At 36.8% G+C, this 21,117-nt stretch overlaps 4 protein-coding genes across 4 annotated transcripts; 2 read left to right on the top strand and 2 right to left on the bottom strand.

The window, feature by feature from the left end:
* Window positions 1-191: 191 nt before the first annotated feature.
* LOC108219316 (histone H3.3) lies at window positions 192-1,923 on the top strand. Its single transcript, XM_017392683.2, has 5 exons — window positions 192-333; window positions 998-1,069; window positions 1,150-1,226; window positions 1,317-1,407; window positions 1,490-1,923. The coding sequence occupies exons 2-5, from the start codon at window positions 998-1,000 to the stop codon at window positions 1,658-1,660; spliced, it is 411 nt and encodes a 136-aa protein (XP_017248172.1). The 5' UTR covers window positions 192-333; the 3' UTR covers window positions 1,661-1,923.
* A 2,237-nt stretch (window positions 1,924-4,160) lies between these two features.
* LOC108217998 (protein WEAK CHLOROPLAST MOVEMENT UNDER BLUE LIGHT 1) lies at window positions 4,161-6,829 on the top strand. The gene is made up of 2 exons (XM_017390920.2): window positions 4,161-4,437; window positions 4,556-6,829. The coding sequence occupies exon 2, from the start codon at window positions 4,574-4,576 to the stop codon at window positions 6,551-6,553; it is 1,980 nt and encodes a 659-aa protein (XP_017246409.1). The 5' UTR covers window positions 4,161-4,437; window positions 4,556-4,573; the 3' UTR covers window positions 6,554-6,829.
* A 1,321-nt stretch (window positions 6,830-8,150) lies between these two features.
* On the bottom strand, window positions 8,151-10,490 carry LOC108219070 (14-3-3-like protein). The gene is made up of 4 exons (XM_017392325.2): window positions 9,842-10,490; window positions 8,979-9,101; window positions 8,524-8,640; window positions 8,151-8,435 (listed from the first exon to the last, which is right to left on the bottom strand). Exons 1-4 carry the CDS (start codon window positions 10,316-10,318, stop codon window positions 8,385-8,387), a joined length of 768 nt encoding a protein of 255 aa, XP_017247814.1. The 5' UTR covers window positions 10,319-10,490; the 3' UTR covers window positions 8,151-8,384.
* Window positions 10,491-19,265: 8,775 nt separating this feature from the next.
* On the bottom strand, window positions 19,266-20,856 carry LOC108218445 (ras-related protein Rab11D). Its single transcript, XM_017391377.2, has 2 exons — window positions 20,441-20,856; window positions 19,266-19,937 (listed from the first exon to the last, which is right to left on the bottom strand). The coding sequence occupies exons 1-2, from the start codon at window positions 20,665-20,667 to the stop codon at window positions 19,493-19,495; spliced, it is 672 nt and encodes a 223-aa protein (XP_017246866.1). The 5' UTR covers window positions 20,668-20,856; the 3' UTR covers window positions 19,266-19,492.
* Between the last annotated feature and the right edge of the window lie 261 nt (window positions 20,857-21,117).

The following is a 21,117-nucleotide window of genomic DNA, read 5'->3' as shown; positions in this document are numbered from 1 at the left end:
TACAGTAATTTATAAACAAATAGTGTGAAACTATTTTTTTGAATCCATTTATTTCCACCAATTAAAAGAGAGATATCCAGCTCAGCGATCCGGCACAAACAAATAAGACAAATCTGAACCGTACATTGAACTGCAGAAAACACAGACGACCCAATCACAAACCGTCCGATAAAACCGAGTAAAAGCACACGGATAGCGAATCCTAGCCGTCCATCATCTAATCTCCCCCCTGTTGATCTAACAATATAATAAATAGATAACCACCACATCTTCGTTCAAACTTTTCATTCGCCCCTCTTTCTCAGCTTTGTATTTTCTCAGCGATTCAAACAGGTGATTCTTCTTCCCCGATCTTCTTTTTCGTATGTTTATATGCTTCTTTTGTATCTGTATGTGTTCATATATATGCCTTCAATTACAGTGATACGTGTTGATGTTTTTATTCTGATTCGAGCGAAGAAATCTAGGGTTTTGAATTTGTTTTTAGGGCTTGCGTCGATCTGATCCATGTTCTTGCGATTTGTATATCTAGTTGTGTATGTGTGTGTGTTTAGTTTTATGAAGATTAGTTTTACTTCTTGTGATGATTATGAATTAGGGTTAGGTGAATTGTTAATGTTTGTATATATTATGTGTTTGGGGTTTATAATGAAAGTTCATGTTATTTAATTGATGATTTAATTGATCACTCTTTCTTATCTTGTAATTTGAACTCCAGATGCTTGGATTGTGTGTGATGTACATTTGTGTTTGTTTTTTTATGTTGAGGGCTGTTTTTGCCTAAAATTTGGTTGAGAAGATTGAATTAATCCGATGGTTGTCAATTGGGGTGGTTTGAAGAGTTTTTTTTATATATAAAATGAATGTCAGGTTTTGAGCTCTTTAAGATGTTTATGCATTGAATTGGTGATTGGATGTGATTTTGTTATTATAAGGTGCATTGAAATAACTTGATGAGTGGTTTGGTTGATAAAGAGATTTAATTGTTGGTTTGCAGATGGCTCGTACTAAGCAAACTGCTCGCAAGTCCACTGGAGGAAAGGCACCAAGGAAGCAACTGGCTACCAAGGTTGGTGTCTGTTTGTATAGTGTGATTTTGCTGTATGTTTGATATCGAGCTTCTATGATGATATGTGTTGGTTATTACAGGCAGCTAGGAAGTCTGCACCAACCACTGGTGGAGTGAAGAAGCCCCACAGATACCGCCCTGGAACTGTTGCTCTGCGGTATATATTTGTTTATTTAGTCTTGTTCTATATTATGTCAAAATTCCTGTTGGTGCAATTTTTTTAATAATTGTTTTATTGATTTTCCAGTGAAATTCGCAAGTACCAGAAGAGCACTGAGCTGTTGATCAGGAAATTGCCTTTCCAGAGGCTTGTGCGTGAGATTGCTCAGGACTTTAAGGTAAGCTATTGTTGATAATTTGATATGATGTGTTTACTGATGCTTGGGTGATGCTGATTCTGACTCTGTTAATTTGGTGCAGACTGATCTTCGTTTCCAGAGCCATGCAGTGCTAGCTTTACAGGAAGCTGCGGAGGCATACCTTGTGGGTCTTTTCGAAGATACCAACTTGTGTGCCATCCATGCTAAGAGGGTGACAATCATGCCAAAGGACATCCAGCTAGCTAGGAGGATCCGCGGGGAGCGTGCTTAAGGTGCTCTGCCGGATGATTTGGGGGCATGGGGTGGTGGTGTTTGTGTTCTGTTTTAAGTTGGTAGATATGGGTAGCGTGGTGGTAATACCTCCTTGGTTATACCTTTAGTTAAGAACTTAAGATGTAGCTCTGCTGATGATTTTATTTCTAGGATATGTTTTCTCTGGTCCCTATTCGGTGGCTTGTTTGTGGGAACCCTGTATTGTATGTTTTTACATAACAATCTTTTATATTAACTGCTGGTTTGAATTTGTTAGTACTAGTTACTTGTTTGAATTTCCATATACTCATTCTTTGGTCTTTTCCTTTTTGATGTGTTTTTTGAATCGCACTTGCTGTGCTGTGTTTGAGAGTTCTTGCATCCGTTTGAATTGTTTATAAAGTAGATCAAGGAGTTTTTTCGACTGGGAGTATGTTCACATGCTTGTTAGAGAATGTAGAGGTTAAGTTATTGCTGTTTTGATAATTCTTATCTGTAAAATCTCTTGCAACTCGTATGATATGTATTACCCTTTTGAAGTTTTGATTGTGGTTTGTGGTTCATAACTTGACAAGTCGTGGAATGCCAGGATTTATTTCTTTCGTGACAAGCTATGATAAATTCTTGTCTTCATTGTGGAATGTTTCATATCCATTGCTGCCTTCTATAGTTCTATGGTCACATTTTTGAAATAGCATGTTGCTGACGAGTCTGTAGAGTTAGAATAGCTATGCTAATTCATACAGTAATTAATTTATATAGTAAGATATATAAGGTGAAATCTCAGCGGGGAGAAAATGAGAATGCACAAAAATGAGAATGAGAGTGGAGGAGGAAGTTAATGTACGAGGATCACTATGCTTTAACATAAGTTTCAATTCAAACAAGTTTGCAATCAGATCCAGATTTCCACTCCAAGAGGCTCTTCATTTAGGCTACTAACTTGAGATTTGAGGAGATTTGAGGAGGGAGAGGAAAAATGTTACTCCGAGAGACTCTTAAGTGGCTCTTAAATCTTAAGAGCCTCTTGTTTCTCTCTCCTCTCTCCTCAAAGTTAAGAGTCCACATGGCTCCTAACTTATTTTTTTACAATAAAAAAATCTTTCCCTCCAATTCACCTCCATCTTTCACTCTCTTTTGTTGTAGTGGAGCCCAATATATGAATAAAATATGAAATATAGAAGAGATGTAGAGAGTATTGTTGGAGTTTACACTCTTAACTTTGTTCTAAATTGCTAAGGGTCACATTTTTTATATTATATTTAAAAACCAACAAGGAGACTCTTGGAGATGCTCTTAGACGGCTGCAACTAACTGGTCCTTCTCTGTGTACATTACAATAGATTATAACTCACTGGTCGTTCAGTTCTCCGGGGCTAACATAATTAGTGAAAGCGACTCCTAAAGTCTTTTTTTTGGACTAACATGGCTTGTAGCCTTACAATTAAATATCTGGCCAATTAAGCTATCTAATCGTGCTCGACTCCTAAAGTCTTTTAAGACGATTTTAACGTGGATATTTTATCAATCCAAAGGATTAGACAATATACATGTTCCTCTGAATTATCGTCGATGAGTATACATGAACCCGGGGTGATGTGAATATATATTAGTCTTCACATTTCGGGTTAATGCTTCTGGAAATCCGATAGCTATACCGTTCAAGGTGACAGATCCTTCACACCAAACTCTCAAATCTTAAACTGAATTGGGGATCGCCGGAGGTCAAGATGATGTTAAAAGCAGAGTAAAATACTTAATGGTCTTATTTTCATTTCGGGAAAAGCCTGGTAGGCTCAGTTTTCATTTTGATTCTTCTTAGAATTAGGTAATCTGATTAAACAATTCCAAGATAAATCAAACTATATCACAATTCCTGGTAGACTTCTAATTGTCATTTACTGTTAATCATCTATATCAGGTAATCTGAATAATGGTGTACTAGTTACAATCCAAACTAGGAAAAATAATCAAAATTAACTCTGAAAGCTGTAGTAATTTCGTTTTCAAGCAGAACAACAAATGTAGAATAAAATAGAGCACACAATATTACTTAAAATAAGTCCAATGGTGTGTTATATCTCGTTCTAGAGCTATATTATAGAACAAAACTAAAAATCATCACTGGTGTTTTGTATCTTGTGCTAAAATAGAACAATGTTAGAGTTTATTCTAAATATAGATTAAAAGATTGATACAACTGTAACACGGAGTTCTAAAATTAACTTGAAATTTAAAATTTATAGATAAAAGAATAGATTAAGATACATGAGTATAGGACTATAGGTAAAGAAGGAAACACCCCCCAACCTCGGAGTTGTCATAACCAATAAATCTTTAAACAAACCCCTCCCTCTCAATTCCTGGATTTTGTTGTTGTATGCTGTTGTAATATTTGTCCTACATTTTCTGGTCATATCTAAAGATAGAGGAAGAGATATTCAACACTCAACTACAATCTCATTCCCACATTGTTAGCCCCCATATCAAGGTACTATATTTCCTCTCCCTCTTTTCTTACCAATTTTTTTTTTTAATCCATCTCCATTTCTAAGCTGGAAAATCATCTCTTTACGTATTTATATATTGATTGTTGTTGTGCCACACTCATGCAGGAGCCTCGTGCACTGAGCAAGACGTTTATCGCATTGCTATTGTGATCATCCTCCTCCTCCTTGAATTTGGAATCAAGACTATGTGAGTTGCTGTGTTTTTTTGGATCAGGGGCTTTAGATTTTCGAGCAAAGCACCATTCTTCAATTCTTTCTGGCATTATCTTCCTCAAAAGCCATAGAGGTATTAAATAATCAAATATATTTATTAGTCTGAAATTGTTATCTTTTGATATTATTCATTGATGAATAATGTTGTATCATGTTTTTGTTATTGTCTTTGGTTCTGGATCTATAATCAGCCTGTTGGAGTTTTAATTATGCAAAGGACAAAGAATCAATTGGATGCAGAAGAAGAAAGAGATCAAGCCCTTGATCAACTCCGAGAAAAAATGGTGGCTCACGAGGTCAATACGAAATCAAGTGAAGCATTGTCACCTCGGAGGGCTAGTAAAGTATTTGCTGAGCTTACAACCGTGAAAGAGTTGCTGTCCAATTCTCAAAAGGAGTTGGCTGCAAAAGAGAAGAGTTTCGAGTCTATGAAACATGAGCTTGACCAGGCAAAGCAGTTGGAAAAACAATTAGCTGACAGAGATTCAACAATAAGTAGATTGGATGAGGAACTTCGTAATGCCAAAATATTTGAGCTCCGTGCTATGGATTTATATACAGAAAGTAAGATGAGGAATAAGGAACTCGAGAGTGAGTTGGAAAAAGAGAAACAATCAGAGAAGAGAGTGTTGGAATCAGGAGTGTCCCAGACCAAAGAACTCGAGGCAGCAAAAACTGAACTCGGAGAATCTAAGCTTCTAATTGCTTCTCTTCGTGAGCAGTTGCAGAAGCTTCAAAGTTCATCATCAGTAAGTAGCAGAGAGAAAAATCCTAAGAATGAACTGGCTGAGAAATCTGCCTCTTCAAAGACAGTTAGTTCACAACAGGAGATCGATGCACTTAGGAAGGAGCTAAAGGTTGCCCTTGAGGGAGAAGAGCATAACATGAAGGCCATGAACGATCTAGCTTTAGCATTGAGAGAGGTCGCAACAGAGGCTAATCAAGCAAAGGAAAAGCTTATCACTGCTGAATTGGAACTAGAGCACATGAAGGAGGAGGCAGAACAAATGAAAGTCAAGGCGAGGAGCACTGAAGAGAAGTACCGGAAGCTTTTGGATGAAGCCAAAGAAGAACTTGAGCTACACAAGAACACTGCAGATAGACTAAGGCTGGAAGCAGAGGATGCACAGCTTGCATGGAGCGGTAAAGAAATGGGATTTGTTGGCGTCATAAGACAAGTTGAAGAGGAAAAAGCTCTTACAGATCAAGAAAATGCTAAATTGACAGACTCCCTGAAGGCATCTGAAAATACGAGCAGAAAAGCAAGAGAAGAAAATCACAAATTGAGGGAAATAGTCAAACGGTCCCTTAATGAAGCCAATGTTGCTAAAGAAGCTGCAAAAATTGCTAAAGAAGAGATTTCTGCACTTGAGGGCTCTCTAGCAGAGAAGGATGAAGCCCTTGATTATCTCACTCGAGAGATTGAAAGACTAAGGATAAGTGAAGCTGCAGCCAATGAAAAAATGAAGGAGCTAAAGAAACTGCTTTCTCAAGCTAATTCAGAACTTAGGACCGAGGATAGGGAGGAAGCTAGTACAGCTTTCATGTCACCAGAGTCCGTGTTTGAGGATCATAAGGAAGATTATAGCAAAGAAGACACGACAATCAAAAAACGTTTTAGTTTAGATGCAGCAATCAAGAAAGGATTTAGTTTTGATCTTCATGATATAAAGTTACATACCAAATTCGAAGATGAAGATGATGAAATGCTGATAGATGAGGACCCTGCAAAAGCTGAAGCACTCAAGGGCTCCATATTTGACCCCTCCAGTGAAACGCCAAGATCAGAGTCTTATAGATCAATGTCTTTTAAATCAGAGTCTCATACGCCAATAATAGCATCCCCAAGGCAACATCATCGCCACCATCAGCGAAGTAGTAGCATTACGGATGTAGGAAATGTGAACTCAGTAGATGTTGATCCTCTAGATGCTTTAACGCACAGCCTAGATCATTCACACTCACACCATAGTACTGAAGGGACGCACCCTGAGGATTTAGAAAGTGATAGACAAGCCCATAAAAAGAAGAAACCAGCATTGTTAAAGAGCTTTGGTTCTCTTCTGTCAAGAAAAAGTTTTTCCCATGCTCATCACCACCACCATCAATCTCATTCTCATGCTCATTCAAGTCATTCGAAAAAGGAACCAACCACCCCGACCTCCAGCACTACCTCTGATAATCAGTAGTCCCTTCTTTGAAACTACAGTCATCATATAATGTCACACTCTGTAAATTACAATCTGGCTTGCCAAATACAGGGCAGCATATGCCAGGTTCGGAAGAAACGATTTATGTCAACAGTTACAAGATTAGTCACAAGATTTGCCTAATCTTTAGAAGGAAACGTTTATGAGGTTTTTGGCACTTCTTTATCTTTATATTCACTGTGCATAGGAAGATTGGAGGCCATCTCTTAGTTGATAAGCATTTGTACTAATTTTGAATCTACATATTCTTTCTGGTCAGTCATTGCTACTGCTTAGTATTTCTAACTGAAAGTCTGAAGTTTCATGTGATCTAAGTTATCTTTTACAGGGGACCCCAAATATTTTCTTACTTGATTTGAATTCATTGACATTCAAAATCTGGCAGAAGAAAAAAGAACAAAAAATGGAAGAAATTGTTCAGAATTGTTCTTACTTGAGTCTTAACTTTTAAGAAAGTTAAATTATCACGGCGATTGTGTAATTAATTTGAAATTGGTGTTCAATATGTACTCACTTCCATAGGTTATTTGTTTATTATTGTTCAGATATGCACTATATCTAAGCAGTCCTACATCCAGAACATAAAGTATAGAAAGGTATTAAAAGAGAAGGTGGCACAGGACCACCACCGGCCATGGCTTTAATGTAATCTTCAAATGAACTGTTGTATCTTTTCATCCTTTAGATTTGGTCAAGGTCATAATGAAAATAGCTGATGAAAGGACAGCAACATTACCCATGGAGAAGATACTGTCAAGTAGCGAGATGAGACTGGCTCACAGTACAAGTGGAAGTGGCCGCTATTACAGTACCAGCCACCAGGGACATTTTGAAGTCGAGCATAATTTTAGCACTGAGAATTTAGCTGAAAAGTTACTAGAGATGTTATGAAGACAGTTTAAACTTGTAGGAACACATGCAAATTGCAAAACTTGCTACAATCATCTTAATTCAATTAGACGAAGAATCATCAAGCTTGGGTGGAGCAGTCTAATAACAGGATAGCACAATCACAAACATTAAAAGCCAAGGGAGAAGCACATACGATAAGGCTTAAGAGCCCATGGAGAAACACAAAAGAAGAAACAGCATAGTTAGACCACATGAACTCACAAATGCACACTCTGTAGTCAACTATGTAATTTTTAAGTTTGGTTTAACGTTTTAACTTGGCGTCTATACGGCATACGTTAAGTAAAACTTATTGTTATTACTTTTATTTCCACCACAACAGTAATCACTATATTTATTATTCCTTTGCATAAAGGTCTTTGTGCGCACCTTAATTTACAAAGTCACAGCTCTTAACGAGTAAGAGTGGTCACCTTCATGGGGCATCACATATCTCAAGTTCAAATGACTTGGTCCTTAGATTCAGGTTTCAAAAAGAATCTGCTTCATCATTCACCCGGCTATTAGATACAAATCTTCACATCAACAAATTATTCTTGCAAGACTGCTGCTGTGTGGGAAAAAATGGTTTATATTTTCTCTGTCAAACCGCCCATTAATTTAAATGGATGACCATATGCCCTGACGGCACATTTTTTGAGTTTAATTAGCCAGTTGAGACCGCTTCAAAACTAATCGCCCACTTCATACATCTGAATATCTGATGTGTTCAAATGGCAAGTTTGACAATCAACTAAATAAAGGGAGGTATCAAATAGTCATAGCACTGCTAAATGACCAGAATTCAAGACATCCTAATGCTAGAGTTGATACTCAACAGAAATACACAAGCAACACTTCCAATTTATAAAGGAACTATTACAAAGCATAGGCATGACCAATCCTGAAAGAAACTTCACTACTCATTCTCAGGCTTGGGTGCATCTTTGATCTCCTCTGTGCCATCATCCTGTGGGACGTAACCAAGAAGAAAATTTTGATCAATAAGAACAACAGCATAATAAACAAATGCCAATGAAGAGCAACACAAATTATACCTGCATATCTGAAGTCCATAGAGTGAGGTTATCACGGAGAAGCTGCATTATCAATGTGCTGTCCTTATAGGACTCCTCTCCTAGAGTGTCTAACTCCGCAATTGCTTCATCAAAAGCCTTTCCACAGTGACAACAAACATAAAATCATTCAGGGATGATTATCCACAAGGACCTTTAACAGTTTTTCTTTACCAAAAAGATGACCATGTAGAAGGTAGAACTACACAACAGCACTATTGTATATCCAAATCAAGTTCACATTCAAACCATGTAAATCATGTGATTGTCAACTATAGACAGATGCAAATGTATACAATAATCATGGCCTACCTTATATAATCAATTACAAATATTAATCTTAGTAATTATTTCCATACAAGCAATTATGCTAGAAGTATCCATAAAAAAATAGAGACTTGAAAAGAAAGTAGATAGATATTGTAGGCTATCATTACCTGTTTTGCAAGATTACAGGCACGGTCTGGAGAGCTCAGAATCTCATAGTAAAACACAGAGAAGTTGAGTGCCAACCCTAGACGGATTGGATGAGTTGGAGCTAACTCCGCATTTGCGATATCCTACAAACACAGGATTATCACATCAGCAAGGTTATATATATAAAACTGTTGCAACATACTTATAAATGCTAATCTAATATACCAAAAGCAGAGATTAAATAATAAATGTGACAAAAGCTTGCAAGTACAATAAAACATACAAAATACACAATAATTTTCCATAACAAAAAATGTTATACCCTATAGACCACAAAACATATATGTTTAACACAATTGCCACAAAATTAGCCATAACAATAGATATAACTAGCCAATTGAAAGCATAACCTAGACCAATATTAAAAACACTATCAGGTTAGATCTTCTATAGATACGTATCAGCATTAAAACTTTATATATCAACGACTATTACAAATTCTATTATACATCCAACAGAAAATAGAGAATCTATAACAAAGAGAATATATGCGGCATTGACATTCTTCACACACACACACACACTACAAATAAATCAACAATAAAAGAACAAAGATTACAAGTATAGTAGCATAAATAGCTATACAATTATCAATTTACCATAACAATAACTATATACTCCTCAACTATTTAGACTGCAACAAATAAATGCTGAGCAAAATTTCCATAAAGTAGCAGAAGAATATATTATAGCTACCTAGAAGCAAAATCTAAACATACTTAGTGGAATCATAACTAAACACTATCACAAAATTCATATATACACCATACAAATAAATAATTTACTTAATATGATCTGTATTCTTAAAGCGAAATTGTCGAACCTGAGCAGCTTTGTAGGCGTTAAGAGTATTCTCAGCAGCTTCTTTCCTCTCGGAAGCGATCTTAAACTCAGCAAGATACCTATAATAATCACCTTTCATCTTCAAATAGAAGACCTTGGAATCACCGTTAGAGGCAGCACCGATGAGTTTGGAGTCGAGAAGCTTCAAAATGCCATCGCAGATCGAGGAGAGCTCGCTCTCGATCTTGGATCTGTACTCACGGATCGTTGCCACGTGTGCATCGTTGCCGCGACTCTCCTCTTTCTGCTCGATGGAGGAGATGATGCGCCAGGAGGCACGGCGAGCGCCGATGACGTTTTTGTAGGCAACGGAGAGGAGGTTGCGCTCCTCAACGGTGAGTTCCTCGCCGGAGTCGGAGGCGGCGACGACCTTCTCCATGAACTCGACCATCTCTTCGTATCGCTCGGCTTGTTCGGCGAGTTTCGCCATGTAGACGTTGTCTTCGCGAGACGCCATTGATGATGGGAGATAGAGAGGTTGTATAGAGAGAGAGAGAGCGAGAGAGAGAGAGAGAGTGTTTGGGACACGGAGAGTGGGATGGAAAAGGGCGTTTGGGGATTTTGGGTTTCAATTTAATTTTGTGTGTGTAGTGTGTGTGAGAGAGAGAATGAAAGGAATACAGCTGTTGCGGGCCATCTAGGTTTTGTTTGAACCTATGTGCTTCTGGATCGGGTCGATTTCTAAGGGATTGATCTGGCCTTCCCAAATCTTTAATGTCGTGTATTTGAGCCCAACTAGTAATGCATTCAAACATGTTATATATTTTTCGAATTATTTGATTTTATACATTACCCTATTTTTAAAGCCATCGACGTCTATGCAAATGAAGATTGTAGAAAACACAAATAGTTCGATGTCAGGAGCGGGAAATGTTGTTAGTTAGTTGGAGATTAGCTATTAATACAGAGAGCATAGCAAGTAGAGCTCAACTTTTGGTTCATGTTTTTCATTCTGTTCTCAACTGTGAAACAGATTCTACTCTTCCCCCATTCTTGTAGTTCATTCTGTTAATCAATATACTTTTATCGTTACAAGTGGTATCAGGAGCGAGACGTTTCTCACACATCCATGGCGTCGAGCACTCGTTCTCGCGCCTCTGAAGATCAATGGAAGGAGTTGGATAGCAGGCTTAATGAGATCAATAACTCCTGTCATCGATTGATTGAGACAAGCAGTAATTCATTGGAAAACAAGCTTATAGAGAGGATTGATCAGTTGGTCTCTCTGGTCACAAAATGTGATGCTAAGATTGAGTCGTACACCGAAAAAATGGATGATCGAATTAGAAATCACATGACTGGGTTCTTGAAGAATAAAGGGTTGGAGAGAATGGTCTCTAGGGATGGTGAAATCTTGGTGGATAGAACACCATTACTACCAAGTCCAGAGGGGGAACCATTCCGTAAAGAAAATGACAGATCAGGAGCATATGAGAGAGGGCATAAAGACAAAGGGGGCAAGAACAACTTGCAGCAGCCAAGAATTGAGCTATCTTCATTTCAAGGGGAAGATCCAAGAAATTGGATAAGGAAGTGCAACAAGTTCTTTACAGTTAATTTGGTAAGTGACCTTCACAAGCTTGATTATGTAGAAATGTTTATGGATGGTAAAGCTGATATATGGTTTCAAAGCTTTAAGTTGGGTAAAGAAAACATTTCTTGGTCAGAATTCTGTGAGGCAATTACTAAGAGGTTTGGCAAGAAAGGGGGTCTGGATGAGCAAGAAGAATTTAATAAGTTGGTTCAATTGGGGTCTGTTTTAGAATATGTGGAGAAATTTGAGGAACTTAAGTCTGTGCTTATTTGTAGAAATCCACAGTTAGATGAAAAATATTTCATATCTAGTTTTATATCTGGCTTGAAAGCAGAATTAAAGCCTATGGTCAGATTGATGAAACCAAGAAATTTGTTAGATGCTATAGAAGTGGCACAATATCAAGAACAGACTATTGAGGTAATGATCAGGAAGCATGAGGTTAAGAAAACTGTTAGTAATATCAATGTTAAATGGAATGCCAGTGAGAAGAAAGGAGAAGCAAAGATGACAGAAGAGAAAAAGGAGGGAAGTTTTAAAGAAAACTTCAAGAAGATCTCTCCTGAAGAATTTCAATATAGAAGAAATAATCACTTGTGTTATAAGTGTGGTGAGAAGTTTAGTCAGGGTCATCAATGCAAGAATCAGCAGTATACATTTATGCTGTTGGAGGAAGGAGAGAAAGATGAATTAGAGGAAGTTTTAGAAGAGGGCCTAGAGGGTACTGTAACAGAAGTATCTCTAAATGCCTTGTCAGAAAAAATGGCAAGGAAGACAATTACACTGGAGGGAATTATTCAGGGATATAAAGTACAGATGTTAACTGATACTGGAAGTACATTAAGTTTCATTGATAGTAAGGTTGCAGCAAAATTGGGGTTACAGAAACAAGCCTGCAATTCTGTCACAGTCAAACTGGCAGATGGAAGGACTGTAATCAGTTCATTTTATATTCCCAAGGTGAAATGGAGAATTCAGCAGTATGACTTTGAATTTGATTTGAGAATGATAGATATTGCAGGGTGGGATATGATCATTGGAGTGGATTGGCTGGAGCAATTTAGTCCTATCATGTTTGATTTTAAGAAGCTATATTTGAAGTTGAATGCAGATTCTGAGGATGGAAATCAGATGTTATTAAATGGAAGAGTGGAGTCAGCCACCATACAGTTGGTTAGAGGCAAAGAGTTACAAGTAATGAATAAAAAGTTGGCACAGCAAGCATTAAAGGAAAATGTGTGTGTTGCAGAAGAAATACAGGTGTATCCAGGGAAGATTAATGACATACTGCAGCAGTTTTCAAAGGTGTTTGAAGTGCCAGTAGGATTGCCTCCTAATAGGAGTGTGGACCATGAAATTCCACTACAACAAGGCTCTGTACCTTTCAAGATGAAACCCTATAGATATCCTCATTCACAGAAGACAGAGATTGAATCACAGGTGCAACAAATGTTAGAAAGTGGAACCATAAAGCCAAGTAACAGCCCTTTTGCTTCACCTGTGATTTTGGTGAGAAAAAAAGATGATACATGGAGATTTTGTGTGGATTATAGGCACCTCAATAAACTCACAATAAAGGATAAATTTCCTATTCCAAATATTGATGAGTTATTGGATGAATTGCATGGAGCCAAGCTGTTTTCAAAATTAGATTTAAGAGCAGGATATCATCAAATCTTGGTGAAGCCAACAGACACCTACAAAACTGCCTTTCAGACTCATCATGGCCATTTTGAGTTTGTAGTTATGCCCTTTGGGCTGACTAATGCTCCTGCAACTTTTCAAGGGCTTATGAATCAGGTTTTTAAACAATTTTTAAGAAAGTTTGTGCTTGTGTTCTTTGATGATATACTGGTTTATAGCTCTTCACTGGAAATGCATGAACAACATTTAGCCACTGTTTTAGAGTTATTACAAGCAAACCAGTTATATGCCAAGATGTCTAAGTGTAGCTTTGCAGTAGATTCAGTAGAGTATCTGGGGCATTTAATTTCAGGAAGAGGAGTTAGTATGGATCCTGCAAAGATTGAAAGTATGGTGAAATGGCCTATTCCTGATTCAGTTAAGACTTTGAGGGGATTTTTAGGTTTATCTGGTTATTACAGAAGATTCATAAAGGGATATGGAATGCTGACTAAACCATTAACTGATCTGTTGAAAAAAGATGGTTTCAAATGGGGACAACAGGCTACTGAAGCTTTTCAATTGTTGAAGAAGAAACTGTGTGAGGCTCCAGTTTTGGCAATGCCAAATTTTGAGATTCCATTTGTTGTAGAAACAGATGCTTGCTCTACTGGTATGGGGGCTGTACTTATGCAGCAAGGCAGACCTATTTCCTATTTGAGCAAGGCTTTCAATAAAAAAAATAAAGGATGTTCAGTCTATGAAAAAGAATTATTGGCACTAGTTCTTGCTGTTACTAAATGGAGACATTATCTAGTAGGGCAACACTTCATTATAAAGACTGATCATCAGTCATTAAAGTACTTGTTGGAGCAGCCCTTACACACATCACTACAGTACAAGTGGCTATCCAAGATGTTAGGAATGGATTATGAAATTCAGTATAAAAAAGGATGTGAGAATGTTGCAGCTGATGCACTCTCCAGAATAGTTGAAGATCAGCCTGTTGAGATTAATGTAGCAGCTATTTCAGAGTTGCAACCATTGTGGGTACAGCAGGTGGGGGAAAGTTATGAGGGAGATGAGGAGTGCCAGCAATTAATGGCAAAGTTGATATTGATGCCAGATGAAACTTCAGAATATCAGTTAGTTCAAGGCATGTTAAAGAAAAAGAACAGGATATATCTGGGAAAGGGTGGAGATATTAGGACAAGAGTAATAGAGTCATTACATAATTCAGCTCTAGGGGGACATTCAGGCCAGACAGCCTGTCTGCAGCGCATTCAGATGATTTTTTATTGGCCAAAGATGAAACTGGATGTGGTTAATTGGATACAACAATGTGAGGTATGTCAGAGGTATAAAAATGAGCATGTTAGTTCACCTGGATTACTACAACCATTACAGATACCTAACAGCACTTGGAGACACATCTCTATGGATTTTGTGGAGAAACTTCCAATGTCAGATGGAGCAGATACAGTGTTAGTGGTGATTGATCGACTTTCAAAGTATGGACATTTCATCCCACTAAGTCATCCATTTACAGCTGAGAAAGTTGCATCCTTGTTCTTAGATAATATTTTTAAACTGCATGGGTTGCCAGACACAATTGTTTGTGACAGAGATAAAATTTTTACCAGTATTTTTTGGAAAACATTGTTTGAGAAGTTAGGAGTCACTTTGAATTTTACATCTGCATATCATCCCCAAAGTGATGGACAGACTGAACGGCTGAATCAGTGTCTGGAGGCCTATCTGAGATGTTTCTCTGGTGACAGACCTGCTAGCTGGAAAAATTGGCTAAGCATGGCAGAATATTGGTACAATACAGCTTTTCATGCAAGTTTGGGAATCACACCTTATGAAGCTCTGTATGGAACAAAACCTGTGCCACTGAATTTAGGCACATTACAGGATATGATTATACCAGCAGCACAAGATCTATTAATACAAAGAGAGAATGTCATGAAACAGCTTCAGGAGAATTTGGTCAAAGCTCAGCAAAGGATGAAATATTATGCTGATCAAAAGAGGACTGAGAGGGAATTTAAACAAGGGGATTGGGTCTTTCTCAAACTTCAGCCTTATAGGCAACATTCAGTGGTGGGAAGAGTCTCATTTAAGCTGGCAGCAAAGTTTTTTGGACCATTCCAGGTTGAGGAAAGAATAGGTGAAGTTGCATATAAACTTAAGCTGCCATCTCATTCAAGAATCCATCCTGTGTTTCACGTATCATTGTTGAAGAAGTTCGTAGGCAATACACCTATCACTGCAGGGGAATTACCAGATTATGATCAAGAAGAAGTATTGGTGTTGGTTCCTGAGAAGGTCTTACAGCGCAGACAAATTGAGAGGGGAGGCAAAAATATCAACCAGTGGTTGGTGAAGTGGAAAGACTTGGATGACTCAGAAGCATCATGGGAGGACTGCACTTTCATTAAGCTTCAATTTCCTCAGTTTAAAGCTTGAGGTCAAGCTTAAATTCATGGGGGAGCTATTGTCAGGAGCGGGAAATGTTGTTAGTTAGTTGGAGATTAGCTATTAATACAGAGAGCATAGCAAGTAGAGCTCAACTTTTGGTTCATGTTTTTCATTCTGTTCTCAACTGTGAAACAGATTCTACTCTTCCCCCATTCTTGTAGTTCATTCTGTTAATCAATATACTTTTATCGTTACATTCGACTAGGTTTTGTTTGAGAGTCTTTGAAAAGAGTGTCATGTATTTTTCTCATATTTTATATTCGTTTCAATCAAATTACGGTGTCCAAATCTTTAAATCTAAAAATTAACAATAATAATAATTTCATGTTATATAATATATAGGTAAATACTATATATTTATACTAATTATATAATAATATTAATAATTTATTAATAATTAAATAATATTATTGACAACACATTAGCAATAATTGAGTTCCAAGTATACATACTTGATTGTTTTTGACAATACAATAAAACATATTTAATAATTGATCATGTGTAAAAAATTTTAATCATTACTCATATTTTACGGAACAAGTTAAATCTAATTTTGACCGATTCTTAATAATCATTTTACATCCGATAATTCGAATTTTAGATCGAGTTAGGGTAAAAACAAGTAGTCAACTAAGTTATATTTTTGATTTTTCAAATACCATTGAAAATACATGTAATTATATTTATCATTTTTTTGCCACATTATATTTATCATATAATTTTCATATGAAATCAATAACCAATATCTATTTTTATTTTTTTTAAGAACCAATATCTATTTTTTTTAATAAACTAATTAAAACTTCTCGTTATATAAGAAATTACTATAATCAGAGAATTGATACTCTACCCTGCATATATGTAAGAAACCATCCATCATAGTATTTTGATATAAATGTCATCCATGTTATCGACTTATCGGATTGTTAAAAGTTCATCAGAACCGACATAAGTTTTGGATTCTGTTATAACATCTTATTTATTAACTTTGCAATGAATTAAGAAATGCAAGTGAAGTTGATTTACAGAAAATTAAGGGTCTGTTTGAGATTGTTGTTGAAAATTCCCTTTTAATCTTGTTTTTTTCTACTCCCTCCGTTTCAATTTATATATCCACAAATAAAATTTGTTTCAATTGAGTTGTTCACTTTTCAATGTAAAATTATATTTACAAATTCAATAGTACATCTGTACTTCACATATATGTTATGGGATTTTCTGTGGTGTGCCCAAGGGCACGCAATAGTTCCTAACTCCCATAAAAATAGTTCCCTTTGATTGATGGATGAATAATAAATGATGATGGCCCCTGCATTCACATCAACTCCACCAATCAGAATAGACCATTTTTATAGAATTTAGTGATTATTGTGTGCATTCACATCAACTCCACCAATCAGAATAGACCATTTTTATAGAATTTAGTGATTATTGTGTGCCCTTGGCACACATTAGAAAGACCGATATGTTATTTATCTTTCAAGATTATCTATTTTGACATTCAAGGTGTCCTGCATTTACACCACGTGTTAAATGTCTAGTCCCTGCTAGTCTGTGACCAGAAGGAAAATGTCGATTTTGGTTCGTAAAAAACCCGGCTTTTGCCGTTGGTACTTGGTAACGGCAGAAATGATGAATGATGCATGTCTTGTGATGTCCATGATGGTCTCTGAGTGTTGATAATAATGTTGGTATGCTAATATCTGTGCACATTGCAGGGCATACTTGATTCTGTGCTAGATTCATGCTGTAACTGTAATTCAAGCCTGTTGATGTCTCAAACTTAAATTCGAGTGCTTCAAGACCTGACCTGACCATGATAATTAACTAATTAAGAAACCTCATTCTTATCTTATTATTAATGCATTTCTATGCTGCTTTCACGATCATTTGATCTGTAACCTTCTCGTTGTGATATAAATCTTTTGCAGGAGGGTTTTTTCTGTTATTATTTTCTAATCTCTCAGTTGGACCCTAGGAAGGAGGTCTTGGAATATCCTACGATCTTCTTTGTGGACCTGCAGGGTTCATATGGACTGCACATTTTATGAACAAGATTGTGGGGTAAGAATTGGTACCTTTGGATTTCTATATGCCAATGGCAGTCGTTGAAGGCAGCCCTGGGGATAAGCTGGTACCATGGTCTTATATTGGAACTGACTCCGCAATCACACTGTGCAAGGCAACCAACGTATGTCATACATATGTCAGGGACCAGGATCCATTAATAATATCAGGTTTTTTTTTTTTACAAACTAAAGTGTTCTATTTGCAAGAAATGAAGTCTATATAATGTGTGCTTTAACTATCTAATATTTCAACACAAGATTTAGCAGCCAATAAGTCTGTTTGTCAAATTGATCAAAGTTCTGTTATAAGTTACTATAACAGAATCACAAGGGAGTTGCATCTGAAATATTGTTCTGACCTCTCTGTATACAATAATTAGCTTCTTGTTATAAGTTATACTGTAGCTGCAACTTGCAGCTATAGAAGATGCAGAGGCAGTGTGGAAGAGAGGGTTGGTTGAGAAGCTGGGACTTGCCAATGGACCCTCTAGAAACACTTAGGCATTCTTGGCTCTCTATTGTTAGTCAGGCATAGACATACATGTAGAACAAAAGAATTTGCAAGGTTTTCTAGCCACCAACTCAAAGGACTTGTGATGGTCAGAAGCTATTCAGAACCCAACTACACTTCCTCTTTCCCTAGGACTTGCCAGTACAGTATGCCTATCATTTCATTTGCCTAAGCCAAGCACCATCGACACTAATGTAATATGGTAAACTAATGTTAGTCTTCACTAGTTAAGACGAAGTGTTTAGACTTTCATATGTATTACTAGTTACAACTAAGATCATCCCTCAGGATTTCCATATTGTTTGATTTGATGTTAGAGATACTAGTTTGAACCATGGAAGCTAAAAGAAAGGGCTTAGACGGGACTTGAGACTGATAGATTGTTATAAGAACTAGAATTCTCCAAGTACTTTCCATGTTGCAAAGATATAGTGAACACCCGAGTCAATACTATCATCCTACCAATAACTACGGCTGTTAAGAACCAGTGTAAAATTACTCTGAATTGGTGAATACATGTTCTAAGGTTCAAGCCAAGATTGAACAAATATCTATACAATCGGGATCTTTTTTACTTCAATTGTGAGTCAGATGTTCATAAACACCACCACTTTTCATCTTAATCATACACAGATAAATATTATCAGGTATATTCATTATATCTCACGCTCACTGCCTGCAAATTCTTCTATTCATATGCATGTTTATACGTAAATTGATTCAAATTTATCTGTAACAATACGTTTCAACTCCCTTGACTGTTTCTTGTAATGCTAGCTAGTTGCTTATTTCTATCTAATTCTGAGTGTATCAGTGTATCACTTTAACCGCTCTACTTGCAAGGAAAGAAGTCTCAAACATATGAAATGCATGCTTCAGCTAGTATAATTTTTAAACATACTGTAAGATTTAGCAGGCAATAAACCTGTCAGTAAATTGATCAAAGTTCAGTCGTGACAGATAAATAACTAGGGAATTGCATATGAAATATTGTTCTGACCTCTCACTGATTCTCTTCCAGATACGAACTGGTTCATCTCCACTTTCCATTAGGATTCAGGAACTGTAGTTTCTGCTAGGCTTGAAGAACTTCGACTGCTTTTCTTTGTAGACACTAGCAATTTTTTCCTGTCTGTGTAGATAAGTTTGGTGCTTCAAGGTTTAACATGAGAAGCTCACGAGATACCAGAAAAAAAAAACCACATCTTTATTTTTTGCAAGCAGCAGAAGAATACTAAGTTGTATAGCTTATAAAAAATTTACACCAGCACAGCACACTGCAACAAATAACATAACAAAATCCTCCAACAAATAACTCTGGTAATGAAAATTATACACCAACCAATACGCCCACTGCTTCCTGAAGGTGTCAAAAAATCTCTCAAGAAAAACATCAAACTTCAAAACATATCAAGAAGAACAGCACATCCCCTTCTTTGCTGGGACTACTTGTCCAGGACCAGGTACAAGTATTTGCTTGCTAGTAAGCAATGCAGGGTTGCCATTACTTTGATCCTCGCTGGCAACAAGGGTTTTCTTATTGACAATGTTAAATATTTCTGTCAAAACGGTCATAAAGGCATCTTCGACATTGGTTGCTTGCAGTGCAGAGGTTTCTAAGAAGAATAGTCCTTCCTGTTGAGCGAACTCTTTGGCATCCTCCGTGGAGACAGCCCTCTCATCCTCCAGATCATTTTTGTTTCCAAGCAAAATAATTACTATATTTTTGTCTGCCTGACCACGTAATTCTTGAAGCCAACGTGGTATGTGGTCGAAGGTTTGACGTTTAGTTATGTCATAAACCAGCATAGCTCCAACAGCACCCCGGTAATATGCACTCGTGACTGCTCTATACCTGACCATTAAGAAGAATGCAAAACTCAAAATTAAAAGGCAAGAAACCACCGATTGTAACACCTAAATAATGAAACTTTCTCAGAAACAAGTGAAATAACCATCTGTAACTGCCGAGAACAATGAACAAGTTACAGAAAAGAGGCAATTGTACAAGATCTGTAATCACATATGAGAGCTTTCTTGGTAGATACCCAATTATTGTTAAACCATTCGTCGGAGAAGAGCCTTAAATAAGCATCCCCTACTCATATAGATCGTATTTATACACAATAAAACCACAATTTTCACTTAAATTAACTATCTCTAGGACCGAGACTACTTCTAAATTGTGGTCCGTGCCTCATCGCCATCTAATAAATGTTTTCAGTACAAGGTTGTCCTAAAACCGAGCTTACATGATATTCAATTTGCAAGTGAAGTATGTTGAAAAGCTGATATGAGCTAAAAGCTGAGACTAACATAGTAAATGAAGCTAGTAAAGAAATGAGCAATATAAGTTACCGTTCTTGGCCAGCGGTGTCCCAGATCTGAGCTTTAACAGATTTATGTTGAATGTTCAAGGTTCGAGTTTGGAACTCCACGCCAATGGTTGCTTTAGAGTCTAAACTGAACTCATCGCGAGCGAAACGAGCCAGTATCTGAGACTTCCCCACGGCGGAGTCTCCGATGAGCACCACCTTGAATACATAGTCTATCTTCTGGCTTGAGTCACCATAACCACCAGCCATTTTGCTGCTGTTGCTGCTTTTGCTTATGCTCAGCCTTCTTCTCGAGTAGAATTAATGTTTATACGGATTGTTTTTCGGAGAATCTTGGAAAGAAACGAGCCGACCAAGATCTTGAGAAACTCCAATTTGCTCTGCGAATCTTATGCTGTATTATTTTGATACTATGTGGTTTATAATCAACTGAATGATGGCTTTGCAATTTTTGTTTACTCTTGGTTTTAGATTTGATATTTTTAAGACTAATTTATTTTAAATAATACAAATTCAATGTTTTAAAAAAAAATCGATTTAACTGATTAATTTTGATGATCGGCCGATTCGATTTTTGAAATCCGATTAATTCTTATAAATTTTCCTTAATCGAAATAGTATATAAAGGCAGATGGATAACTTTAAAAAAAAATGCTTATTGCTTAAAGTAAAGAAGTAGACCGGAATTGATAAGTAAAT

Source organism: Daucus carota, chromosome 4 (assembly GCF_001625215.2).
Source record: "Daucus carota subsp. sativus chromosome 4, DH1 v3.0, whole genome shotgun sequence".
NCBI classification, from domain to species: domain Eukaryota; kingdom Viridiplantae; phylum Streptophyta; class Magnoliopsida; order Apiales; family Apiaceae; genus Daucus; species Daucus carota.
The sequence above is the reverse complement of the archived record's forward strand: the minus strand, read 5'-3'. Positions and strand labels throughout refer to the sequence as shown.